Genomic DNA, 25,156 nt, shown 5'->3' on the forward strand with positions numbered 1-25,156 from the left:
ATTCACTTAATAATAATACTTTGTTATTGTGTTATTATTTCTCCTTTACCCCATTGGAGTGTAAGCCTCATGGAGCAGGGATTTTATTCACTGGACCCTGGCAGTTGCACCCTAAAGGCAGGACTAAGAAAGCTGGGCTTGATTCTGGGGGCTCAGTGGACTCTACTGCGTTGGGCTGCAAGAGACAGTCTTCACTGAAACAGCAGAAGCTGCTGTAGGCTGCTCCCAGATACTCATTCCCCCCCAGCACACACACACACACACACACACACACACACATACACACACAAGTATTTCCCCAATTCCTGCAGGGCTCATTGAGAGGCTGGGAAAACAAAGCAAACCAATAGTGCTGAGCTTGAGCCCCTGGACTTAGTGACTGGGCATCTGGAGGGTTGGCGCTTCTAGAAAAAAAAGAGTGTGGCAGGAAGCTGTGCCTTATGATGAGTGACCCAGCTCCTGGTTTGCCCAGAGAAGTCCTGGTTTATAGCTGTGGTCCTGCTGTAATAGCTAATCACATTCCTTTTCACTCATGTAAGTGTCCAGGTGTAGGGATAAATGCATTGGAGGGGCAGGGAGGAGGCCTGGGGACTTGGGATAGAAGCGCTCCAGGGGAGAAGGAACAGCCAGCTGTAGAGGACACAGCCCCTCCACCACTGGGGGCTGGCAGGTCTGGTGCATGGCTGGGGCTCCATAAATGTACGTTCAGGGTAAGGGGAGAAAACAGAAGAATCAAAATAAATTTCTGTGTACCTATAGATGCCAAAAAATGGATGGGCACTAGGACTAGTTGTGAGAGACTCAAGCAGAGGGAGGTCATGGTCCTTTCTCAGTTCTGGGCCTGGGCTGGGACAGAAGGATAGTGCCCCACCACCACCCCACCATAAGGGGACAGGAAGAAAGAGGAGGGAGGGTGATGACTGATATAGTAATATGGTCTTTGTTTTTGCAAACTGAAAGTGTGTTTCCAGTTTGGGTCAAATATAAAATTAGCACACACCGTCTAACAAACAACACAGAGAAGCATACAAAATAATACAAAGGAAAAGAAGGAACAGGTCTTCAGCGATCTCATGCTCTTGGAGAGACCCCTCCAGGTGGTGAAGGGCTGTGGACTTCTGGGGAAACACCCCGTTGATGCAGTTAGACTGTCCCATCACTGGGCTGGCTGGAAAGGGCCCAGGACGTAGGAGTGAAGATAAACCAACTCAGAGGCTCCAGAGCTTCAAGGGGCTTAGAAAGCAAAGCGCAGGCCCTGCCCATCAATCCCTTCACCCCTCAAGAAGTTTCCTCCCCTCATTCCTTCTCTGCAGTTGGCTCTTTCTTCACCTGGTGGGGAAAAGGGGTGGGGAGAGGCATCCAGAGGTAGGTCCTAAATGAACGGACTAAGAGGGACTGGGGATACCCTGAGGAAGCTGTCAAGGAAAAGAGGGTTCCCCAGGGATTTCCCGTGGGGTGGGGCCTGCAGGAAAGGCCTAGGAGAACCCTGACCAGGTGAGGCTTAGGCCAGCTGCCTCAGCTGGGGTTTTCATGCAGCCAGAGGCTGCCCCCAACCAGGCAGCCCTGGACTCTGGATTCCTGGGGCTGCTCCTCCGCTGCCCCCACCCCCACCCCCAGTCCTCTTGACCAAATGTGTCCATTGGAGTCTCTCTGGACTTGAGGTTGACAATGTAACTAGAACTTTAAAGATGACTTTTGGCCAGGGTGGCCCCTTTTTATTTGCTAAATTCTGTATTTTAGCAACTCTACAGGAAAAAAGGAGCACAACAAACATGCACATGTTACTGACTTCTGCATTCTTGTCGCATTGCACACATACATTTCTCCTGCTGTCTGCAGTGTGCACACACTGTCAACACTTTACAGTAGTTCATGGATCCTCTGTGTTCATGCACATCCCGTTTTCAGTACGGCTGTGACCTTCCTCCAGGTCACCTACTATAGAACTCACTGAGCCATTCCCCTCTGCACCAGCATTGGGCTTGAAGTGAACTCAACACCATTGCTCCCATGCTTCCTTTTCTCTCAAGGATTCTTCTGGGAAAGTGGGCTCTCCAAGCCACCCAGTGTGTAGAGTCCTTGATCATTCTTATTATACATTTATGTCCTGCTCTCCAGAAACACTGAATCAGTCAGACTTTAGAGTGTCGCCAGTTTCCCTCTAGCCTTGCAAGTGCTGAGTGTATATATCTGTACGTGTGTGTATAGAGAGAGACTCTGTGTCTGTGTGTTTAGCAGGTGTGTAGGTAATTCCCCCATTACAGATGAGAAAATTTAGGACCAAAGGGATAAAGTCACTTCTCCCAGGGTTGCTCAGCCAGCAAATGGCAGCCCCCAGTCTAGAGGTCACATCTCCTAAGTCCCAGTCCGTGTTCTGTGAGACAAACCACCCTGCCTCTGGTGGTTGCTTCTAGACTTGTAGACAACAGGCTCTTCCTACTTCTCTCATCCGTTGTCTGTGTTGGAAAACAGAAACACGACTTGTCCCCTCATGGTTTCCACGTCATGTAGACCAGCTTCTCGGCTTCACCTGGGCCCTTCCGCAAGCCTATGAGATCCAGGCCCTGAGGAGTTCCTCAGGAGACATCACAGCTGTGGCACAGGCATCCACCTCCTCCCTTCTGCAGCTGATTAACTTCTGGGGTGAATTGGTTATTTTCTGAAAAATAATTTTCATTGATATTCATTAGAGGATAGTAGTAGTAATAGTAAAGAATATTATTAAAAGTTTAACTATTTGATTAATTAATTTCCAAGAAGCAAAAACAAAAACCAAAAAACAATTTCAACCCCTAGATGAGGGGATTCCAACATCTGCTAAGATTATCTCCCAGTTCACTACCCTGCAGTTCCCTTGAAGCCCTGCTTGGTCAGAGTTCCTCATTCTAAGACCCTGACCCACAAAAACCCAGAATGTAATTCTCGTTCTTAGAAAAAAATTTAAAGGGAGGTGCAATGGCTCATACCTGCCTTGAGAGGCTGAAACAGGCAGATCGCTTGAGCCCAGGGCTTAGAGACCAGCCTGGGCAACATAGCAAGGCTCCCTCTCCACAAAAAATAAACTGGCCAGGCATGGTGGCACACGTCTGTGGTCTCAGCTACTCATGAGGCTGAGACAGGAGGATCAATTGAGCCTGGGAGGTCAAGGCTGCAGTAAGCGCTGATCACACCACTGCACTCCAGCCTAGGTAACAGAGCAAGACCCTGTCTCAACAACAACAAAAACAACAACAACAAAACCCTAACCTTCTTCCACCAGAGAGCTCTGAGAATTATGACCTGGTCTGAGATGCTTTATGAACAGCACCTAGCATGGTGCCCAGTACAGAGAGGATGTTCCATAAATGGAAGTCCCTTCCTTGCTCATATATCAGGTTCCCGCCATCTTCTCCCAGTGGCCCCAGGAGACAATCATTACTAGTTATAAACATGCAGACATCAACTTTTCAGGTGGACTCTCCCACCTATTACTCGCCTGCTCACCTCTGCCAAAATCTCTAAGTTCTTCTACAGTTATCTCTCTCGGCCCTTCCCCTCATGACTCCCAAGGGTACCACCTGGGCACAAATAGGCACAACGGCTTCCTCCACCTCAGTTCCTCAGGAGACATCAGGTTCATTGAGCCAGTCTCCCTTCATCTTTGTTGGCAAAATGGCAGCTATAGAGACTCACTCCTGGTGTCCATGGGCAAATGCCAACAGGAAGAGACAATGCACAAGCAGTGCTCACTAAGCAGGGGTGTTAGTGTGAAGGCCTTCGACTCACTGCTGCCGGTGCAGTCAGATTCTCAGGACACTAACTCCCTACATCTGCAGTGGTCATACATGATTATTTTTTAAATTCCAGAACAGTACTGTCTAATAGAAATATAATGTGAGCCACATATGCAATTTTTAAAATCTAGTAGCATATTTTAAAAGTAAAAATAAACAGGTGGAACTAATTTTAATAATTTATTTAACAAATATATCCAAAATATTATCAATTTAACATGTCACTTAAAAAATGACTGAAATATTTTATAAACTTGTTTCATTCTGTCTTCAAAATCCATTCTGTATTTTATATTTACAATACATCTCAATTTGGACGAGCCACATTTCTAGTGTCTAACAGTCACATATGACTAGTGGCTACTGTACTAGACAGTGCAGTTCTAGCACATTAAAGTAAAACAAACAGCATAATCTCAGAATTTTGGAAGGTGCAAAACTGTGGTCCCACAGTTTAGTACTAATTTTCAAGCAAAGCTCAGCATATTTTGTAAAACTGGAATCAGTTTTCAACATTTGAAAATGGAGAGATTTCTCATAAAAATCTAGGTTTCTGGGCTTCTCATTTAAAACTTGGAGATCTGGCAGCACTGGCTCACTCTTCCTCTTGGTAGCAACCTGCTGTCACTGAGAAGATGAAACATATTTGCCATGATCCCCACCCCCCTCCCTCTTGAGTTACATTCATTACACTGCAAGTTCTTTCCTTTTTTTTTCTTTTTTCTTCTTTCCAGTGCCTGTGTGGACTCAGAGGCATGTGAGTCCACACAAACTCCACTTTCTATGAAGCATGCAAGGTCATACTTGGATGGGTCATTGAAGAATTACTAATCTGGGGCCATCTTTATGCTTGCTACCTACATTACAGCAGAATGTGACAGCAAGAAGAGAAAGAATAAAGTGAGTCACAGAAAGGAAACGGAGACCCTTTAGCACCAAAGCACCCATTCCCATGAAGCAATTATGGATGAAAGACAAAGAAAATAAATTATATTTTTTAAACAGAGAATATATACTGGGCAGAATTAATATAATTTGCCTTGCATATATAGTTTTGTTTTAGATTGTTACTTGGTGGGGTAGCATTCCAAGATGGCTGAATAGGAACACTATGGTCAGCAGCCCCCAGCGTGATCAATGCAGAAGATGGGTGATTTCCGCATTTCCAACTGAGGTACCTGGTTCATCTCATTGGGACTGGTTGGACAGTGGGCGCAGCCCACAGAGAGCGAGTTGAAGCAGGGCAGGGCATCGCCTCACTCGGGAAGCACAAGGGGCCGTGGGATTTCCCTTTCCTAGCCAAGGGAAGGCGTGACAGACTACCTGGAAAAATGGGGCACTCCCGACCAAATACCACACTTTTCCCAAGGTCTTAACAACCAACAGACAAGGTGATTCTCTCCTGTGCCTGGCTCAGCAAGTCTCATGCTCCTGGAGCCTTGCTCACTGCTAGCACAGCAGTCTGAGATCAATCTGTGAGGTGGCAGCCTGGCTGGGGGAGGAGCATCTGTCATTGCTGATGCTTGAGTAGGTAAACAGAGCCAGGAAGCTCGAACCGGGCGGAGTCCACCACAGCTCAAGAATGCCTACTGCTTCTAGACTCCACCTTTGTGGGCAGGGCATAGCTGAACAAAAGGCAGCAGACAACTTCTGCAGATGTGAAGAGAGCAGTTGTTCTCCCAGCATGGCATTTGAGCTCTGAGAACGGACGGACTGCCTCCTCAAGTAGGTCCCTGACTCCCGTGTAGCCTAACTGGGAGACACCTCCCAGTAGGGGCTGACAGACACCTCATATAGGCAACTGCCTCTCTGGGATAAAGCTTCCAGAGGAAGGATCAGGAAGCAATATTTGCTGTTCAGCAACAGCCTCCACTGGTGATACCCAGGCAAATGGTCTGGAGTGGACCTCCAGCAAACTCCAACAGACCTGCACCTGAGGGAACTGACTGTTAGAAGGAAAACTAACACACAGAAAGGAATAGCATCAACATCAACAAAAAGGTCATCTACACCAAAACCCCATCTGTAGGTCACCAACCTCAAAGACCAAAGGTAGATAAAACCACAAAGATGGGGAGAAACCAGAGCAGAAAAGCTGAAAATTTAAAAAATCAGAGCACCTCTTCTCCTCCAAAGGATCACAGCTCCTTGGCAGCAATGGAATAAAGCTGCATGGAGAATGACTTTGACGAGCTGACAGAAGTAGGCTTCAGAAGGTCAGTAATAACAAACTTCTCCAAGCTAAAGGAAGATGTTGAAACCTATCGCAAGGAAGCTAAAAACCTTGAAAAAAGATTAGACGAATGCTAACTAGAATAAACAGTGTAGAGAAAACCTTAAATGACCTGATGGAGCTGAAAACCATGGCACGAGAATTTTGTGACACATGCACAAGCTTCAGTAGCTGATTAGATTAAGTAGAAGAGAGGGTATCAATGATTGAAGATCAAATTAATGAAATAAAGTGAGAAAACAAGGTTAGAGAATAAAGAGTTAAAAAAAATGAACAAAGCCTCCAAGAAATATGGGACTATGTGAAAAGATCAAATCTATGTTTGACTGGTGTGCCTGAAAGTGATGGGGAGAATGGAACCAAGTTGGAAAACACTCTTCAGGATATTATCCAGGAGAACTTCCCCAACCTAGCAAGGCAGGACAACATTCAAATTCAGGAAATACAGAGACCACCACAAAGACACTACTTGAGAAGAGCAACCCCAAGACATATAATTGTCAGATTCACCAAGATTGAAATGAAGGAAAAGCTGTTAAGGGCAGCCAGAGAGAAAGGTCGAGTTACTCACAAAGGGAAGCCCATCAGACTAACAGCGAATCTCTCGGCAGAAACTGTACAAGCCAGAAGAGAGTGGGGGCCAATATTCAAAATTCTTAAAGAAAAGAATTTTCAACCCAGAATTTCATATCCAGTCAAACTAAGTTTCATAAGTGAAGGAGAAATAAAATCCTTTACAGATAAGCAAATGCTGAGAGATTTTGTCACCACCAGGCCTGCCTTACAAGAGCTCCTGAAGGAAGCACTAAACATAGAAAGAAACAACCGGTACCAGCCACTGCAAAAACATGCCAAATAGCAAAGACCATCGATGCTAGGAAGAAACTGCATCAACTAATGGGCAAAATAACCAGCTACCATCATAATGACAAGATCAAATTCATACATAACAATATTAACCTTAAAGGTAAATGGGCTAAATGCCCCAATTAAAAGACACAGACTGACAAATTGGATAGAGTCAAGACCCGTCAGTGTGCTGTGTATCCAGGAGACCCATCTGATGTGCAAAGACGCACACAGGCTCAAAATAAAGGGAAGGAGGAAGATCTACCAAGCAAATGGAAAGCAAAAAAAAAAAAGCAGCAGAGGTTACAATCCTAATCTCTGATAAAACAGACTTTAAACGAACAAAGATCAAAAGAGACAAAGAAAGGCATTACATAATGGTAAAGGGATCAATTCAACAAGAAGAGTTAACGATCCTAAATATGTATGCACCCAATACAGGAGCACCCAGATTCATAACAAGTCCTTAGAGACTTACAAAGACACTTAGACTCCCACACAATAATAATGGGAGACTTTAACACCCCACTGTCAATATTAGACAGATCAATGAGACAGAAGGTTAACAAGGATATCCAGGACCTGAACTCAGCTCTAAAACAAGCAGACCTAATAGACATCTACAGAACTCTCCACCCCAAATCAGTAGACTACACATTCTTCTCAACACCACATCGCACTTGTTCTAAAATTGACCACATAATTGGAAGTAAAGCACTCCTCAGCAAATGTAAAAGAAAAGAAATCACAACAAACTGTCTCTCAGACCACAGTGCAATCAAACTAGAACTCAGGATTAAGAAACTCACTCAAAACCGCTCAACTACATGGAAACTGAACAACTTGCTCCTGAATGACTACTGGGTAAATAACGAAATGAAAGCAGAAATAAAGATGTTCTTTGAAACCAATGAGAACAAAGACACAACGTACCAGAATCTCTGGGACACATTTAAAGCAGTGTGTAGAGGGAAATTTATAACACTAAATGCCCACAAGAGAAAACAGGAAAGATCTAAAATTGACACCCTAACATCACAATTAAAAGAACTAGAGAAGAGCAAACACATTCAAAAGCTAGCAGAAGACAAGAAATAACTAAGTTCAGAGCAGAACTGAAAGAGATAGACACACAAAAAACCCTTCAAAAAAATAAATGAATCCAGGAGATGGTTTTTTGAAAAGATCAACAAAATTGATAGACCGCTAGTAAGACTAACAAAGAAGAAAAGAGAAAAGAATCAAATAGACACAATAAAAAATGATAAAGGGGATATCACCACCAATCCCACAGAAATACAAACTACCATGAGAGAAAACTATAAACACCTCTACGCAAATAAACTAGAAAATCTAGAAGAAATGGATAAATTCCTGGACACATACGCCCTCTCAAGACTAAACCAGGAAGAAGTTCAGTCTCTGAATAGACCAATAGCAGGCTCTGAAATTGAGGCAATAATTAATAGCCTACCAACCAAAAAAAGTCCAGGACCAGATGGATTCACAGCTGAATTCTACCAGAGGTACAAAGAGGAGCTGGTACCTGTCCTTCTGAAACTATTCCAATCAATAGAAAAAGAGGGAATTCCTCTCTAACTCATTTTATGAGGCCAGCATCATCCTGATACCAAAGCCTGGCAGAGACACAACAAAAAAAGAGAATTTTAAACCAATATCCCTGATTAACATCAATGCGAAAATCCTCAATAAAATACTGGCAAACCGAATCCAGCAGCACATCAAAAAGCTTATCCACTACAATCAACTCGGCTTCATCCCTGGCTATGCAAGGCTGGTTCAACACATGCAAATCAATAAATGTAATCCAGCAAATAAACAGAACCAAAGACAAAAACCACATGATTATCTCAATAGATACAGAAAAGACCCTCGACAAAATTCAACAGTCCTTCATGCTAAAAACTCTCAATAAACTAGGTATTGATGGAACGTATCTCAAAATAATAAGAGCTATTTATAACAAACCCACAGCTGATATCATACTGAGTGGGCAAAAACTGGAAGCATTCCATCTGAAAACTGGCACAAGACAAGGATGCCCTCTCTCATCACTTCTATTCAACATAGTGTTGGAAGTTCTGGCCAGGGCAATCAGACAAGAGAAGGAAATAAAGGGTATTCGATTAGGAAATGAGGAAGTCAAATTGTCCCTGTTTGCAGATGACATGATTGTATATTTAGAAAACCCCATCATCTCAGTCCAAAATCTCCTGAAGCTGATAAGCAACTTAAGCAAAGTCTCAGGTTATAAAATCAATGTGCAATAATCACAAGCATTCCTATACACCATTAACAGACAAACAGAGAGCCAAATCATGAGTGAACTCCCATTCACAATTGCTACAAAGAGAATAAAATACCTAGGAATCCAACTTACAAGGGATGTGAAGGACCTCTTCAACAAGAACTACAAACCACTGCTCAATGAAATAAAAGAGGACACAAACAAATGGAAGAATATTCCATGCTCATGGATAGGAAGAATCAATATCATGAAAATGGCCATACTGTCAAAAGTAATTTATAGATTCAATGCCATCCCCATCAAGCTACCAATGACTTCCTTCATAGAATTGGGAAAAACTACTGTAAAATTCATACGGAACAAAAAAAGACCCCGCATTGCCAAGACAATCTTAAGCCAAAAGAACAAAGCTGGAGGCATCACACTACCTGACTTCAAACTAGTCTTCAAACAAGTCTACAGTAACCAAAACAGCATGGTACTGGTACCAAAACAGATACATAGACCAATGGAACAGAACAGAGTCCTCAGAAACAACACCACACATCTACAACCATCTGATCTTTGACAAAACTGACAAAAACAAGAATTGAGAAAGGATTCCCTATTTAATAAATGGTGCTGGGAAAACTGGTTAGCCATAAGTAGAAAGCTGAAACTGGATCCCTTCCTTATACCTTATGCAAAAATTAATTCAAGATGGATTAAAGACTTAAATGATAGACCTAAAACCATAAAAATCCTAGAAGAAAACCTAGGCAATACCATTCAGGACATAGGCATGGGCAAGGACTTCATGACTAAAACACCAAAAGCAATGGCAACAAAAGTCAAAATAGATAAATGGGATCTAATTAACCTAAAGAGTTTCTGCACAGCAAAAGAAACTACCATCAGAGTGAATAGGCAACCTACAGAATGGGAGAAAAATTTTGCAATCTACCATCTGACAAAGGACTAATATCCAGAATCTACAAAGAACTCAAACAAATTTACAAGTAAAAAACAAACAACCCCATCAAAAAGTGGGCAAAGGATATGAACAGAAACTTCTCAAAAGAAGACATCCATGCGGCCAACAGACACATGAAAAAAATGCTCATCATCACTGGTCATCAGAGAAATGCAAATCAAAATCACAATGAGATACCATCTCACGCCAGTTAGAATGGCAATCACTAAAAAGTCAGGAAACAACAGATGCTAGAGGATATGGAGAAATAGGAATGCTTTTACACTGTTGGTGGGAGTGTAAATTAGTTCAACCATTGTGGAAGACAGTGTGGCGATTCCTCAAGGATCTAGAATTAGAATTACCATTTGACCCAGCAATCCCATTACCTGGTATACACCTAAAGGATTGTAAATCATGCTGCTATAAAGACACATGCACACGTATGTTTTCTGTGCCACTATTCACAATAGCAAAGACTTGGAACCAACCCAAATATCCATCAACATATATACCATGGAATACTATGCAGCCATAAAAAAGGATGAGTTCATGTCCTTTGCAGGGACATGGATGAAGCTGGAAATCATCACTTTCAGCAAACTATCACAAGGACAGAAAACCAAACACCACATGTTCTCACTCATAGGTGGGAACTGAACAATGAGATCACTTGGACACAGTGTGGGGAACATCACATACTGGGGCCTGTCAGGGGGTGGGCTTGGGGGAGGGATAGCATTAGGAGAAATACCTAATGTAAATGATGAGTTGACAGGTGCAGCAAACCAACATGGCACATGTATACCTATGTATCAAACCTGCAGGCTGTATACATGTACCCTAGAACTTAAAGTATAACAATTTTTAAAAAGATTGTTACTTGGTGATATAAACTTTCATGGAAAAAAATCTTAATGTCATATTTCAGAGTGCAACCATCACCTACTATAAAATTTTAGACGTAGACATGAAATGTTTCATCCATACAGATAAATTAAACACAAACTCAGTGGACCCTTTTGAAGAATTGTCAAGGATTTCTGATTGGTAATTTTCCATGGTTTAGTTGGAAAGATGAGTCGACTTTGCAAGGATGGCTAGATATCACTTTTTAATAGTTTGGAGTATTATCTGTAAGTAACACAAATGTAGAAATGCAGCTAGGCTATGCTAAAGTCATAGCGGAGAGAGGGGAGGTGGCAGTATTGATTCACAGCTCAAGAATGTGTATGGGATTCAATGGACATTAGTGATCTGCTTCTCACACAGCACTGTGGGGAAATGCATAGACTCAGATAATCTGCCCATTTTAAAAATCTTGGCGTGAAATAAGAATAAAAGTTAAAAGCCTTACGAAAGGGAATGTCTGTAGGAACAGACATCAGAATGATGTAGGAAGAATGGTAACAGAGAACAGGGAAGCAAAAGGTAGTCAAGGGTAGTGACGTCTATCTGCCATGGATGAAATTGGTCATACTGTCATAGAGTCTTCCAGTCTCTGGTTTCATCTAAGCTATTTCGTTTTCTCCAAAAGCTGATTTTAGGGTGTGGCTCGTGATGCATCAGGATTCCTAGGAGATCTTACCAGTTGAGGACTCTTCTTGTGTACCTGAAATCCTATAAGTTATTAACCCTTTACATGGTTCTTTCCCTGTCTCTTTACCCTGTTCCTCACTAACAAGGCACTGGGTCTTGGGAAGATCTTCATTCCCCTGATCTTGAGGTAGAGAGAAAAACTCTTCTGGCCCCCTGATAGAACTAGAAGAGAAAACATAAGAGAGAGTGTTAAGAGTGTAGTTGCCTGTAAGAATAAGCATGGACAGCAGAGTTCAGAGAGAAATCACAACAGAAAACCACCTGGTGGAGCCCAGCTGAGGAAGGCTGAGGAAGGCTGAGCTTTTTACCGTGTATGAGAAAGAAGAGCTATTGATATGCCTCAGCCAGAAATGCTCCCTACCACTACCATCGCTTTGGATTAGGTCAGGGAATTCCTCTTTTATTGCAGGTTTCTACTTCCACTTATGTCAGAGGAGCGCCAATCAGACCAACACTCCTCAGATAACAACTTTTAAAACTGACCCAAATGTTAAAAACAGATTCTTAAATCATGGTAGAGCAACTGAAAGTTCATGCTTGGAAGAAGGGAATGTCACTGGGTGAGTTTCCCATTTTTCACAGCTCCTTGCCTGAAGGCAGGTCCCACTTGGTGCCACAAAAAGTCTTATTGTTTTTGAAAAGCCAAAAAACAGAGATTGGTGCAAACACAGAAGTTAGAAAGTAAGAGGAAAAATCCCAAAAAGGAGAGAGCCAGAAAAGGTGAGCTATAATTCTGTACATAAATTCTGCCCAAATATCTGATTGACCTTCGAACTGTGTGAGGTGCAGGTGTGGGGAAAGCTCCTACCAGTCTGTCTAAGGCTAAACAGTCTAAAAGATACCAACTGCCTACTGCATAGGAGACCAGAGTTGAGTCTATCTTCCAAACTAACTGCTTACTAAAGCAAACAAACAAACAAAAACAAACAATAGTTTTCAGAGGAACATGACAGAATCCAAAATCTCTATAACATATTTTTGGCAGTATCCAGACTATAATCCAAAATCACTAGACATACAAAATATAGGAAAATGTGACCTATACCAAATACAAAACAATCAATAAAGGCCAACCTTGACATGACCCACCTAGTGAAATTAGCGAAGATTTTAAAGTAAAGCAGACAAAGGTATTATAATGATCCTCAAAGACAGAAGAAAATATTCTTATAATAAATGACCAAATAGAAAATCTCAGCAGAGAATATTTACTATAAAAAGGAAACAAATGGAAATTCTAGAATTGAAAAATACAATAACTGAAATTTAAATACAAAATTCACTAGACGTGCCTAAAATCAGACTGGTGATAACAGAAGAGTCAGGGAACAAGAAGATAGGTTAATAAAACTATTCAATCTGAAGAATAAAGAAGAGGAAAAGAAGTTTTTTATAAAAACAAACGGGCCGGGCGCGGTGGCTCAAGCCTGTAATCCCAGCACTTTAGGAGGCCGAGACGGGCGGATCACGAGGTCAGGAGATCGAGACCATCCTGGCTAACACGGTGAAACCCCGTCTCTACTAAAAAAAAAATACAAAAAATTAGCCGGGCGAGATGGCGGGCGCCTGTAGTCCCAGCTACTCGGGAGGCTGAGGCAGGAGAATGGCGTAAACCCGGGAGGCGGAGCTTGCAGTGAGCTGAGATCCGGCCACTGCACTCCAGCCTGGGCGACAGAGCGAGACTCCGTCTCAAAAAAAAAAAAAAAAAAAAACAAATGGAGCCTCAGGGATCTACGGAGACAATATCTGAAGGTCTACTATAAATAAGATTGGACTCACAGAAGCAGAGAAGAGAATGAGAAAAAAAGAAAACCTGAAGAAATATGGGCTGGGAGCAGTGGTTCATGTCTATTAAGCCCAACACTTTGGGAGGCCAAGGCAGTAGGTTATCACTTGAGCCCAGGAGATCCAGACGAGCCTGAGCAACATAGGGAGAACCCCATTGCTGCAAAAAATAAAATAATTAGCTGTGACCAGGCGCAGTGGCTCATGCCTATAATCCCAGCACTTTGGGAGGCCAAAGCAGGAGGATTGCTTGAGCCCAGGAGTTCAAGACCAACCTGGACAACATAGCAAGACCCTGTCTCTCCAAAAAATTTAAAAATTAGCTGGTTGCTCTGTCACATGCCTGTAGTCCAAACTACTCAAGAGGCTGAAGTGGGAGGATCACTTGAACCCAGAAGGTCGAGGCTGCAGTGAGCCATGATCACACCACTGCACTCCAACCTGAGTGGCAGAGTGAGGCCCTCTCTCTAAAAAACAAAAAGAAGAAAAAAATGGCTGATATTTTTCCAAATTGTAGCTTAAAAATATACACATTTACAGATTCAAGAAGCTCAATATACTATAAGCAAGATAAATATAATGCAAACCCCATCTAGGCATGTTATAATTTAACCGGTGAAAACCAACGGTAATTTAAAATCAGCAAGAGAAAGAGAACCCATTTCACATAGGAGAATGATGTTAAAAAAATCATGGCTGTTTACTTATCAGAAACAATGTAAGCTAGAAGACAATTGACACTTTTAAAGTAGTAAGAGCTGGGTGCAGTGGCTCTTGCACATGTCATCCCAGCACTTTGGGAGGCTGAGAAAGCGGATTGTTTAAGCCCAGGAGTTCCAGACTAGCCTGGGCAACATAGCAAGATGCCATCTCTATTAAAATAAAATGTTATTATTTTTGAAATATTATAATTAATATTTAAAATAAAAATATAGTAAGAAAAAATTGTCAACCAAGAATCCAGCAAAAATATCCTTCAAGAATGAAAGCAAAATACAGACATTTTCAGATAAAAGAAATCTAAGAGAATTTGTTATTAGCAGATCTACATTACTAAACCTATGACAGAAAAAAGACAAGAAGTTTTATAAAATGACAGGAAGCCCATACCAGATGGAAATGCAGATCTCAGAAAAGAGGAAAGAGTTCCAGAAATGGTAAATATGTGGGTAAATATAAAAGATTATTTTAAATACCTTAAAAATATATCTATGTAAAGCAAAAATTATTCCAAGGTTCTTCTAAGATTCTTACATTTCATGTGAAATGATATAGTATTAATTCTAAGTAGACTGTGAAAAGTTAAGAATATGTATATTGTAACTCCTAGGACAACCATGAAAAGGTAATGTGAAGAAGAATAACTAAAAAGCCACTAAAGTGAAATTCAAAAAAAATTTTTTAATTAACCCAAAAAAAAGAGGCAGAAAAAGAAGAACAGAAGGGGGGAGAAAAACAGAAAATAAAATCATAGACCTAAATTCAACCATATCAATCATTAGATTAAACTTAATGGAGGCCGGGCGCAGTGGCTCACACCTGTAATCCCAACACTTTGGGAGGCCAAAGCGGGTGGATCACCTGAGATCAGGAACTCAAGACCAACCTGACCAATACGGTGAAACCCCGTCTCTACTAAAATACAAAAATTAGCCAGGTGTGGTGGCATGCACCTGTAGTCCCAGCAACTCGGGAGGCTGAGACAGGAGAATTCCTTAAACCCGGGAGGCAGAGGTTGCAGTGAGCCAAGATCATGCCACTGTACTCCAGCCTGGGTGACAGAGTGGGACTCCATCTCAAAAAAAAAAAAAAAAAAAGTTAGTGGACTAAAAATACCAGTTTAAAGGCAGAGGTTATCAGAATGGATTTATACCAAAAAATAATAATAGAAAAGAATGACTATATGCTGTCTATAAGAGACACACCTTAAATATAAATATATAGATAGATTTAAAGTAAAAATATATATTTAAAAAAAGGATATACTTATATCACACTAAGAAATATTACCAGAGGTAAAGAAGAGCATATCATAATGATAAAAGACTCCATTACTTGGGAAATCATAACAAAATTTGAATACACTTAAATGTCAAAATGTGAATAAACTTAAAACAGAGCCTCAAAATACGTTAAGGAAAATTTGACATAAAGAGAGAAACAGGCCAGGTGTGGTGAAGCACGCCTGTAATTCCAACACTTTGAGAAGCCAAGGCGGGTGGATCACGAGGTCAGGAGTTTGAGACCAGCCTGGCCAACATGGTGAAACTCCTGTCTCTATTAAAAATACAAAAATTAGCCGGGTGTGGTGGCAGGCGTCTGTAATCCCAGTTACTCAGGAGGCTGAGGCAGGAGAATTGCTTGAACTCAGGAGGCAGAGGTTGCAGTGAGCCAAGATTGCGCCACTATACTCCAGCCTGGGCGACAACAGTGAAACTCCGTCTCGGAAAAAAAAAAAAAAAAAAAAGAGAGAGAGAGAGAAAGAGACACGCCCGCACTCATAGTGGCATTTTGATATACTACTCTCAATATTAAAACAACTATACAAAAAAAAAAAAGACAAAGATGATCTGAACAATACCATGAAACATTTTGACCTAATCGATATTTATAAAACACTTCCCCAGTAACTGCAGAATACATATCCTTTCATGCTTCAAGGTACTTTGAGACCCTCACGTTCTTGCTGAAGGGTAAGAAAGGCCCACCCTCTTTCCCGGGGTTTGATATATCCCATTGCCTTTATGCATAGCAGTAAGTCATTCAGTGATTCAGAGAAGGATGGAGGGAGAACTGATAAAAAGGACACTGCCAAGCTTTATGACAACAAATGATTCAATAAATATAAAGCCTTCGAACAGTATCTGGCACTTAGCTCTGTCGTTATGACTACCCGCAAGTATGGGATAGAAGGGAGATCTGGCATTAGGATAACAGAGTGGAGGGGTGTCCTGAAGACTGATTTATAGTGAGAATTATTCCTCCTGTGTAGGGCAAGAAAGCAGGGCCACAGAGATGTCACAAGGATGACTCCTTTCAGAAACAGTGACTCCAGGCTGATAAGGAGCTATGGGCATGTATAAGTTGCAGACAGTTCTGGCTTTAGTTGCTTTCCAGAAGCCGACACTGGCTCCCTCCTCCCAGGAGAGAACTGTGAGAATTCCCTAGGGTGACAGGGATGGGGCTCTTTGATTTCGTTTTTGTTGTTTTTGTTTGGTTTTGCTTTGCTTTGTTGCACTACTTTGTGTGGTTGAGGTCTGGGGGTTGGGGTGAAACATCTGCAGAGGCAGCCAGAGAACATGGGGGAGCTGTTGGAGGCCTGCTTTTGGGTTTCCCCCACCATTGTATGGGTGCATGGGTCCTATACCCACTGGAGAGACCCAAACCTGTGGTCCAGGGCCCTCAGGAGTAAGATAAGAATTCTGGCCTCATGAGGATCTGAGAATACAGGTAGGGTCTCTTAACCTCAGGCACTCACTATGAAGGTCCAGATTGTTGTCTCTTCACGCCACCCTATCCCACCAAAATCAAAGCACAGTCCATGCCTCCTATGTACATCTTCACTCTGAGAACAATGAGGCTTTTGGCATGTGAATTGAATAAGTTGGGTTGGAACATGTTATTGGGTGTAGTTGCTGTTACAATTGTGGGAAGAGGCCAAGAATGCTCAGCAAGCCAATCTGGGAGGGGAAGACCATGAGTGACTCCTGCAATGCTGAGCATCCTGGGCTGGGCAACACATCTTCTCTCTTTGCCATCCCAGGCCCTGGGAGAGAGCAGAGGTGGCCTGCCTCAGGAAGGTCACCACGCCCTGGAGAAGGGAGATTTCTTCCAGTATCTCTAGTTAGAAATGAAGTCTTTTGTAAGTATTTCTCTCCCCTCTCTGTGCAGATGCCTATAATCTCATGATGGAAACATGGAAACATGTGTCCATGCCCAGCTAAGGTCCAAGCTACATCTGGTCAGTGTTATACTGAAAGAAATAAAGAACTACTCTATTACCAAGGTGTCTGGGAGGACCACCACGGGGCAACAGGAGTACTGGAGCAGCCGGCCCATTTTCCAGACGAACAGTGGCACGACCACAAGGATCAGCATGAAGCCAACAAAGGCAAACAGGGCCAGTACCAGGGGAATGGCCTCTCCTGAAAACAAAAGATAAAAACAGGCTTAGAAAACAACAGTGAAGATTAAATCTTCAATCCTGAGCCTCCCCCAGTTTCCTGGAGTTGACTCTGCACATTGGCTAAGACGGCAGACACCATCATCCTGAGATTTGATGTGTGCCTTAGTGACCAAAATTACCACCATTAAAAGCATTTTTCTAGAATCCAGATTAAGGCATGGTTTCCAGAAAGCCCCAGGGAAGATTAAAATCTTTTTCTTGTGACACAAAAGGGAGGAGTATCTTGTGTTAAGCCAATTGCTGTGTTAGCACGTACCTTGGCACCACTGCCAGGAGGAAGGCAGAGTGCCAAGCCCTGGGCAGGATGAGGGGGAGGTATTGAAAGAAACAGCACAGAATGGGGCTGGGTGGTAACTGAAAACAAAGTATGTTTCACAATTCACTCTTGGCATTGATTCATGTTATGGAGGAAATGGTTCAGAAAACAGTCAGAAAATAACTACAATATATCAAGCCCCTATTTTGTGTGCTAGGGCTACTGTTGCTTTCCAGAACTATGCTAGGGGCTGGATGTGTAGTTGCTTGTTCTTCACAATGAGTGTGAGTACCCCTGCTTTTATAGAAGAGGAATCTATGCTCAGAATGGTTAAGTGGCCTACCCCAGGTTACCCAGATAGGACTGGCTCCTAAGCTCACAGTCATTCTACCAAATAATTGTAGCAGAAAAGGCCAGATTTGAGCATCTGGAGATGTGGAAGAGGGTACAGGTTATTTTCCCATCTCTCTTGAGCAACACAATTAGCCGCTTTGGGCCAGGCTACTCACCTGCAATGTGAAGGGTAGCCCAGTCAATGAGACTGGAGAAGCTGGTGGACTTGTGGCTGGGGTCATTGTACATTGTTTCAATGATTTTGGAAAATATTTTGGTGGTACGCATCAAGAGATACACAAATGTTCATACCCTTTCATCCACTCCTGCAATTTTTAATTTTTAATTTTTGTAGTATATAGTGGGTGTATATGGGGTACATGAGATGTTTTGATACAGGCATTCAATGTGAAATAAGCACATCATGGAGAATAGGTAGCCATCCTCTCAAACATTTATCATTAGTGTTACAAGCAATACAATTACACTCTTTAACTTATGTAAAAATATACAATTCAATTATTGTTGACTATAGTCACCCTATTGTGCTATCAAATAATAGGTCTTATTCTTTCTGTTTTCTTTGTGCCCATATCCTCACTTCTCCCCAACTCCTGAAATTTTAATTCCAAAAACTAATCCCAAGGAAGGAAACAACTACATACATAAGTCAGTTCTTAGCAACATCTGAGCTAGAGCAACAGCCTTTCATTTACATATATTGACATATACATATGCTTTTTTTTAAAGACAGTCTTGCTCTGTCACCCAGGCTAGAGTGCAGTGGTGCAGTCTTGGCTCACTGCAACCTCTGACTCCTGGGTTCAAGCGATTTTCTTGCCTCAGCCTTCCCAGTAGCTGGGATTACAGGCGTGTGCCACCATGCCTGGCTAATTTTTGTAGTATTAGTAGAGATGGGGTTTTACCACATTGGTCAGGCTGGTCTCAAATTTCTGACCTCAGTTGATCCACCTGCCTCAGCCTCCCAAAGTGCTGGGATTACAGGCATGAGCCACCACACTCAGACCTTTAAAAATGAGGTAGAACCACCATTCTGAGCAAACTATCGCAAGGACAGAAAACCAAACACCACATGTTCTCACTCATAGGTGGGAATTGAACAATGAGAACACTTGGACACAGGGTGGGGAACATCAAATACCGGGGTCTGCCGTGGGGTGGGTGGAGGTGGGAGGGATAGCATTAGGAGATATACCTAATGTAAATGATGAGTTAATGGGTGCAGCAAACCAACATGGCACATGTATACATATGCAACAAACCTGCACGTTGTGCACATGTACCCTAGGACTTAAAGTGTAATTTTTAAAAATGAGGTAGATCCATATGTATTGACATGAAAAGATGTTCACAATATACTACTGAGTGAAGACAAGCCAAGTACAGAGTAGTAGGTACAATATCATCCCATCTATGTGTGTGAGCATTGGTACCACACAGAAAACGCCTGGAAGATTAAACGCCAAACTCACGGACGGAAACCTCCTGAGTAATATGCGGAAGAATGGGGCACACTCATCTCTTCATTTATGTATTTATTAAAATGAGACGAGGTCTCGCTATGTTGCCCAGGCTGGTGTTCAATTCCTGGGCTCAAGCAATCCTTCTGCCTCAGCCTCCCAAAGTGCTAGGATTACAGCTGTGAGCCATCATGCCTGGTCCTGCCCCTTACTTTATATGTTTTGGTGTTGTTTCGATTGTTAAGCAAGCTTGACTTGTATGATTTTATAAAGTAGTATAAAATAGTAATCAGGAAATCTGCATGAAAAATGTTATGCATATGATATTTGTGAAAAAGCAGGCACAAAATGTATATGTTATAGGACTACAGCATGTGCCTACACATGGGAATGACTGAAGGATGATGCCCTCAATGAGCCGGGTGTGGTGGCTCACACCTGGAATCTCAGCTCTTTGGGAGGCCAAGGCCCAGGCAACAGAGCAAGACCTTGTCTCTACATATGAAATAAAATAAATTTTTTTAGAAAAATAAATAAATAAATAAATGTACTACAAAATTAAGGTAATAATTAGTCTTTTAAAAAAGATAATCTTTTTTTTTTTTTAAAGACTAAAAGGCTATACACAAAAATGTAACTAGTGACGTTTGAGTGACAGATCATGGGATGTAGGCTCTTCTTTGGTTTTGCTTCTTTTCAAAGGGTTATTAAACATTGTAGGTTTTCTGACCTTAAAATATTCAAGGGAAAAGAGTAATTCAAACGAGGATTCTCTAGACTTTCCATAACGTCCCTTCCAGATGAAGAAGGCTGTGGCATTATACAATGTAGTGCCTCCTTCCAAGGTCTGACCCTCTGAAGCCTGTTCTGAACCCTCTGCAGCCCGCTCTGATTCTCAGGCAATAACTACCTGGTAAACCAGTCTTGCAATACCTGGCCCCCAGGCCTAGGAAGCTTTAAGGGGGAAAGTGTTTCAGACAGCTGCTCCTAACCCCACCCAGCTCCAGGGTGGACTCCTACCTCTAGGGAATCAGAGTGACAAACATACTTTCACCATGGGAACCCACCCAGTCCATGAGGGAGGTCAGTGAAATCAAGGAAAAACTCAGAACCAAAGGAACCCAGCAGGCCTCTGAGATATGACCAGGAGGAGCTATCACCTGTGCAGGGCTCCAGGGACAGAGAGGCCAGCCTTACCTTGCACCTCCACACATTCTGTCTGGCTGAAGGCGCTGTACCTCCCAATGGCCTTCACGAATGTCTGGGCCTTCACACAGTATGCAGCCCCTGGCTCCATGGTTTCTAGGTGCACTGGAATACCCCCGCTCCTCACCATTTTGACATGCTCCTTTGAGAGACCAGAAAACAGTTATTGGTCAAGTGCAGTGGCTCACACCTGTAATCCCAGCACTTTGGGAGGCTGAGGTGGGCGGATCACCTGAGGTCAGGAGTTCAAGACCAGCCTGGCCAACACGGTGAAACCCCGTCTCTATTACAAATACAAAATTAGCTGGGCGTGGTAGCAGGTGCCTGTAATCCCAGCTACTCAGGAGGCTGAGGCAGGAGAATTGCTTGAATCCAGGAGGCAGAAGTTGCCATGAGCCAAGATCATGCCGCGGCACTCCAGCTTGGGCGACAGAGCGAGACTCTATCTCAAAAAAAGGAAAAAGAAAAGTTATTCCCAGAAGGCAGCAGGACTGGAAAGGGCAAAAAGTGCCAAGGAAGGAAAGTTGCAGATACTTCCTTTCCGGATGCACACAGAATGTTCCCTCTCACTTATGCACACATTCATTCAATCATATTTATTAAGTACCTACTATGTGCTAGGCGCTGCTCTAAGCACAGGGACCTAGCATTGAACAAAATGGACAAAGTCCTTGCTCTCATAGAGCTTACATGGGGTGAGACAGACGATGAAAAAGTACACATCAGGTGGTGATAAGGACCGTGAAGGAAAAAGCAGAGCAAAGAGATGGTAACGAGGAGGCACCATTTTAAACAGAGTGGTTAGAGAAGGCTTCTCTGATAGGGTAACATTTGTGCAGAGACCCTGACTTGAGCGGGGGCTTGGCATGGCCACTGCTGCCAGGGAGTCAGTGCAGTGGAGCCATGAGCAGCACCTCCTCACTCATCCACCCATCTGTCCATCCATCTGTTCACCCTTCCACCTCCATGCCCCTCCCTAAGGCTGTGCTCCTCATCTGAACCTGTGGAGGCTTGCCTGAACCAAGCCTAGATGACTCAGGGTACATGCTCCCCTCTTAGCCCTGGCACTGCCAGTTACCTAGGGTGGGTAGTGGGCTCCATCCCAGTGAATCTGAGGGAGCTGCATGCTTCCTCCTGCACAGGCTCTGCCCTGTCCCCAACACTACTCCATCTGCCTGGCTGGCAATGCCATATCCTACAGTGGGCTCTTGCCTAGCAGGGGTAAATACTGAAACCCAGTGTTGTACCTGCCCACACCACCTTTCATGGGAAGCTACCCAACCTACAGCCCTCTTTGAATGGGTGGTGAGGCACGTGCTCTGAGTCCAGATACTGCTATAAGATCAAGGGTACCCTTGGCCTGAGAAAGGTCCAATCAGGGGCAAGCTGGCTACCAGCAACCCCTGAAGCTTGGCCTGATAAGACAAGCAAGACCAATTGGATTCTTCTTCTGAGGATTTGGTCTTGGGAAACTGAATACTGAGAGCTAGAAGCAGGGACAAAGGAGAGAGGACACAGTGAGGAGGAGTCAGGCCTAAGAGGCCTGGAGGGGCTGGGGGGCACATCATAGGCATGAGTAGGAAGCATTGATGAGGGATCACAGCCTGGAATAAGCTAGGAAAGGGCCACAGAAAGTGTGCAAGAGCAGGGACCCACCACAGGGGAGCAAGGGCTCTGGGTAAGCGAGGTTGTAGCCTGGCCCTGTGCCAGCTCTGTTCATAGATCTGTGAGAGCTCCTTATTGCACCGTATTAATCCCTGTGATAAAGCCTATCTTTGCTTGTGCTGCCTGGAGTGGGCCTCTAAGCTTTGTCACCATATGCTTGGACAGAGTCTCCACAGGTCTGAGTGTCCCCTAGTTCCTGCTCATGCTTCACTCCTTGTACTGCTGCTGCTTGTCTGGCTATTCCTTCTGTGAGGGCTGGCGTCCCAGCCATCCCAGGCTGTAGGGCCCTTCCCATGGGGAAGGCAGCACCCCACCTGGGCATTCTGCGTGGCCCACCTGCTCATAGTTAGATGGGTTTACTCATAAGCCAGCTCCTGGATCCCTGCCTCTACCTCTTCATCCTGCCAAGATACACACCCTCAGGAGGTTTGTACCAGCCTTGTGTGCTTTTGAAACCATCCTGTTGATCTAGAAATCCTGACTGCTGCCCCTAAGTGGCTGAGGAGATGAGCTGATGAGGGAGAAAAAAGGCATTGAAAAGATACTGTGCATCCAGCTAGGTTAGAGTTTAGGGTAAGGGGGCAGCCCCACACTTCAGCAGATGTGGCCTGGAAAGGCTCCCAGCCAAGGAATGATTGAATGGACCAAGGCAGTTCTTTGGAGAAGAGACTGATGGGGTGGTCAGCATACCCATCTTTTGCACACTTCACCCAGAACTGCTCATCCCCACGTCACCCAGTGAGCACTGCAGGGGCCGCCTTCCCTTGCTCACCCTCAGAGATCTGTGCCTTCTTTCCCGAAGCCTGACCCAAAGGCCAAGGCTGGAGTCTCACCTCGGCACCAGGCTCCCTCCTCCAGTAGGCCACAAGGAACTCAAACTGGGGCCCCAGGTCATCCAGCTCAATAACCAGGTGGAAGCCATCTTTGGTGATCTCCATCCCAGGTGGGGTAAGGATGGCTGTTGGCAAGACAACAGGAGAGTCAAAGCCAGCCCCAGACAGGGCTGATTTCCCTGGAACACAATGACCGTGACATCTATGGAAATATTTCAGTTTCTGTAGGGAAGGGAGGGAGTCAGCTGTAGCTTCAAGCTCATGGAAACATGTACACAAATACTCTCCTGTATGCAGCAGGTGCTCAGGTGCTGTATGCTCAGGTGCTTTTTGAGTGATGAATGAATGAAAAAACAAATGACAAATACTGTAATTCTCTTCTTTTTTAATCCTTTAATAAAGTCCACTGTTCCTTCTCCAGGAGGCACATATACACAAGAAAAGTGCTTAAAAACTCCAGTAAACATTATCTCTTGCTCTTTTAAAATGTTATGATCCATGCCCCTCCTGTCACCACTTTTTCAGCAAAAATTGCTCCTCACTTTGGCTCACTAAGTGAGCAGATGCTATATTTTAATGCTTGCCAAATGCCTATGTGAGCTCAGGTCTATACTGAACAGCCAGGCCCAGTCTTTGCCCCTTAGGAATGAGCATATCTGGCAGGACCACGTGCATTCCCACAACTCACATAGATCTGTGGCATGTACTGGCTACTGACAACTTTCCTGTATCAGCAGATGAGCAGACCATGAATACGGCTGGCCATTCTATTCTCAGCCCAATTCTATTTTTCATCTCATATCCTGAGTAAGGGATGCTGGCAAGTTACCGGCTTTTTTTTTTTTTTCTTTTCAGACAGGGTCTCACTGTCACCTAGGCTGAAGTGTGCAGTGGCACTAGCATGGTTCACTGCAGCCTTGAACTCTCAGGCTTGGGTAATCCTCCCACCTTAGGCTCTCAAGTAGCTGGAACTACAGGCACACATCACCACACTCAGCTAATTTTGTTTGCATTTTTTGTAGAGATGGGTTTTCACCACATTGCCCAGACTGGTCTCTAATTCCCGGGCTCAAGCAGTTTGCCCACCTTGACCTCCCAAAGTGCTGGGATTACAGGAGTGAGCCAATGCACCCGGCCCACAGGCTTTTTACAGATTCCAATAATCAACTCTAGAAATTACAGCATAAGCGCAAACATTATCTTTCGTATTGTAAGGTCCCCAGCAGAGAGGCCCACAGCCCTTGTGAATACCTTACCATCAGCAGACCAAGAGCAGAAGGCCCACACAGATAGTCTCTACACCCTGGTTACTGGTGATGGAGTTATACCTGCCTCTCAGACCCAGATACTGCAGGACCAGAAGGGCCACCCTGATCACTGGTCTTGGATTGGAAAGTGGGCTGGGGCATGCTCTGGGCTAAATCTGCCTTCCCTGGGGTCAGTGGACACTCAGAAGAAAGGCAGTGTCTAGAGGGAGTTTTCAGAGAACAAAGCCTTTCCCCCTTGCCTCCCTCATCAGAGAAGTGTATATGCTTGGCTGTTGGAGAGCTACCTGGATGGGGGTCAGGAGGACTTGGGAAGTCAGGGCCGACTGTAGAAAACACATTCAGTGCTGAGATTCATATGACCACTCAGCACCACTAGCACTACCTCTGAAACACCTCCAGAAGGGAAACAGATATTTCACTCCTCGACTTTTCTGTCAGATATGATTAGAATTGGGTCTTCTGATCTCC

At 43.7% G+C, this 25,156-nt stretch overlaps 1 protein-coding gene across 3 annotated transcripts in view; it reads right to left on the bottom strand.

Moving 5' to 3' along the window:
* Positions 1 to 928: 928 nt before the first annotated feature.
* The window catches only part of IL20RB (interleukin 20 receptor subunit beta), a 48,432-nt gene continuing 24,204 nt past the window's right edge, over positions 929 to 25,156 (bottom strand). For all 3 annotated transcript variants that reach the window (XM_033212555.1, XM_033212556.1, XM_033212557.1), the window contains exons 4-7: positions 23,421 to 23,545; positions 20,914 to 21,064; positions 17,463 to 17,605; positions 929 to 2,659 (exon numbers count right to left, since the gene is read on the bottom strand). In XM_033212555.1, the coding sequence (XP_033068446.1) occupies positions 2,549 to 2,659; positions 17,463 to 17,605; positions 20,914 to 21,064; positions 23,421 to 23,545 (530 nt within the window). In that variant the 3' untranslated portion in view covers positions 929 to 2,548. The remainder of the gene's footprint in view (positions 2,660 to 17,462; positions 17,606 to 20,913; positions 21,065 to 23,420; positions 23,546 to 25,156) is intronic.

Source organism: Trachypithecus francoisi, unplaced genomic scaffold, assembly GCF_009764315.1.
Source record: "Trachypithecus francoisi isolate TF-2019V2 unplaced genomic scaffold, Tfra_2.0 Lachesis_group0, whole genome shotgun sequence".
NCBI classification, from domain to species: Eukaryota; Metazoa; Chordata; class Mammalia; order Primates; family Cercopithecidae; genus Trachypithecus; species Trachypithecus francoisi.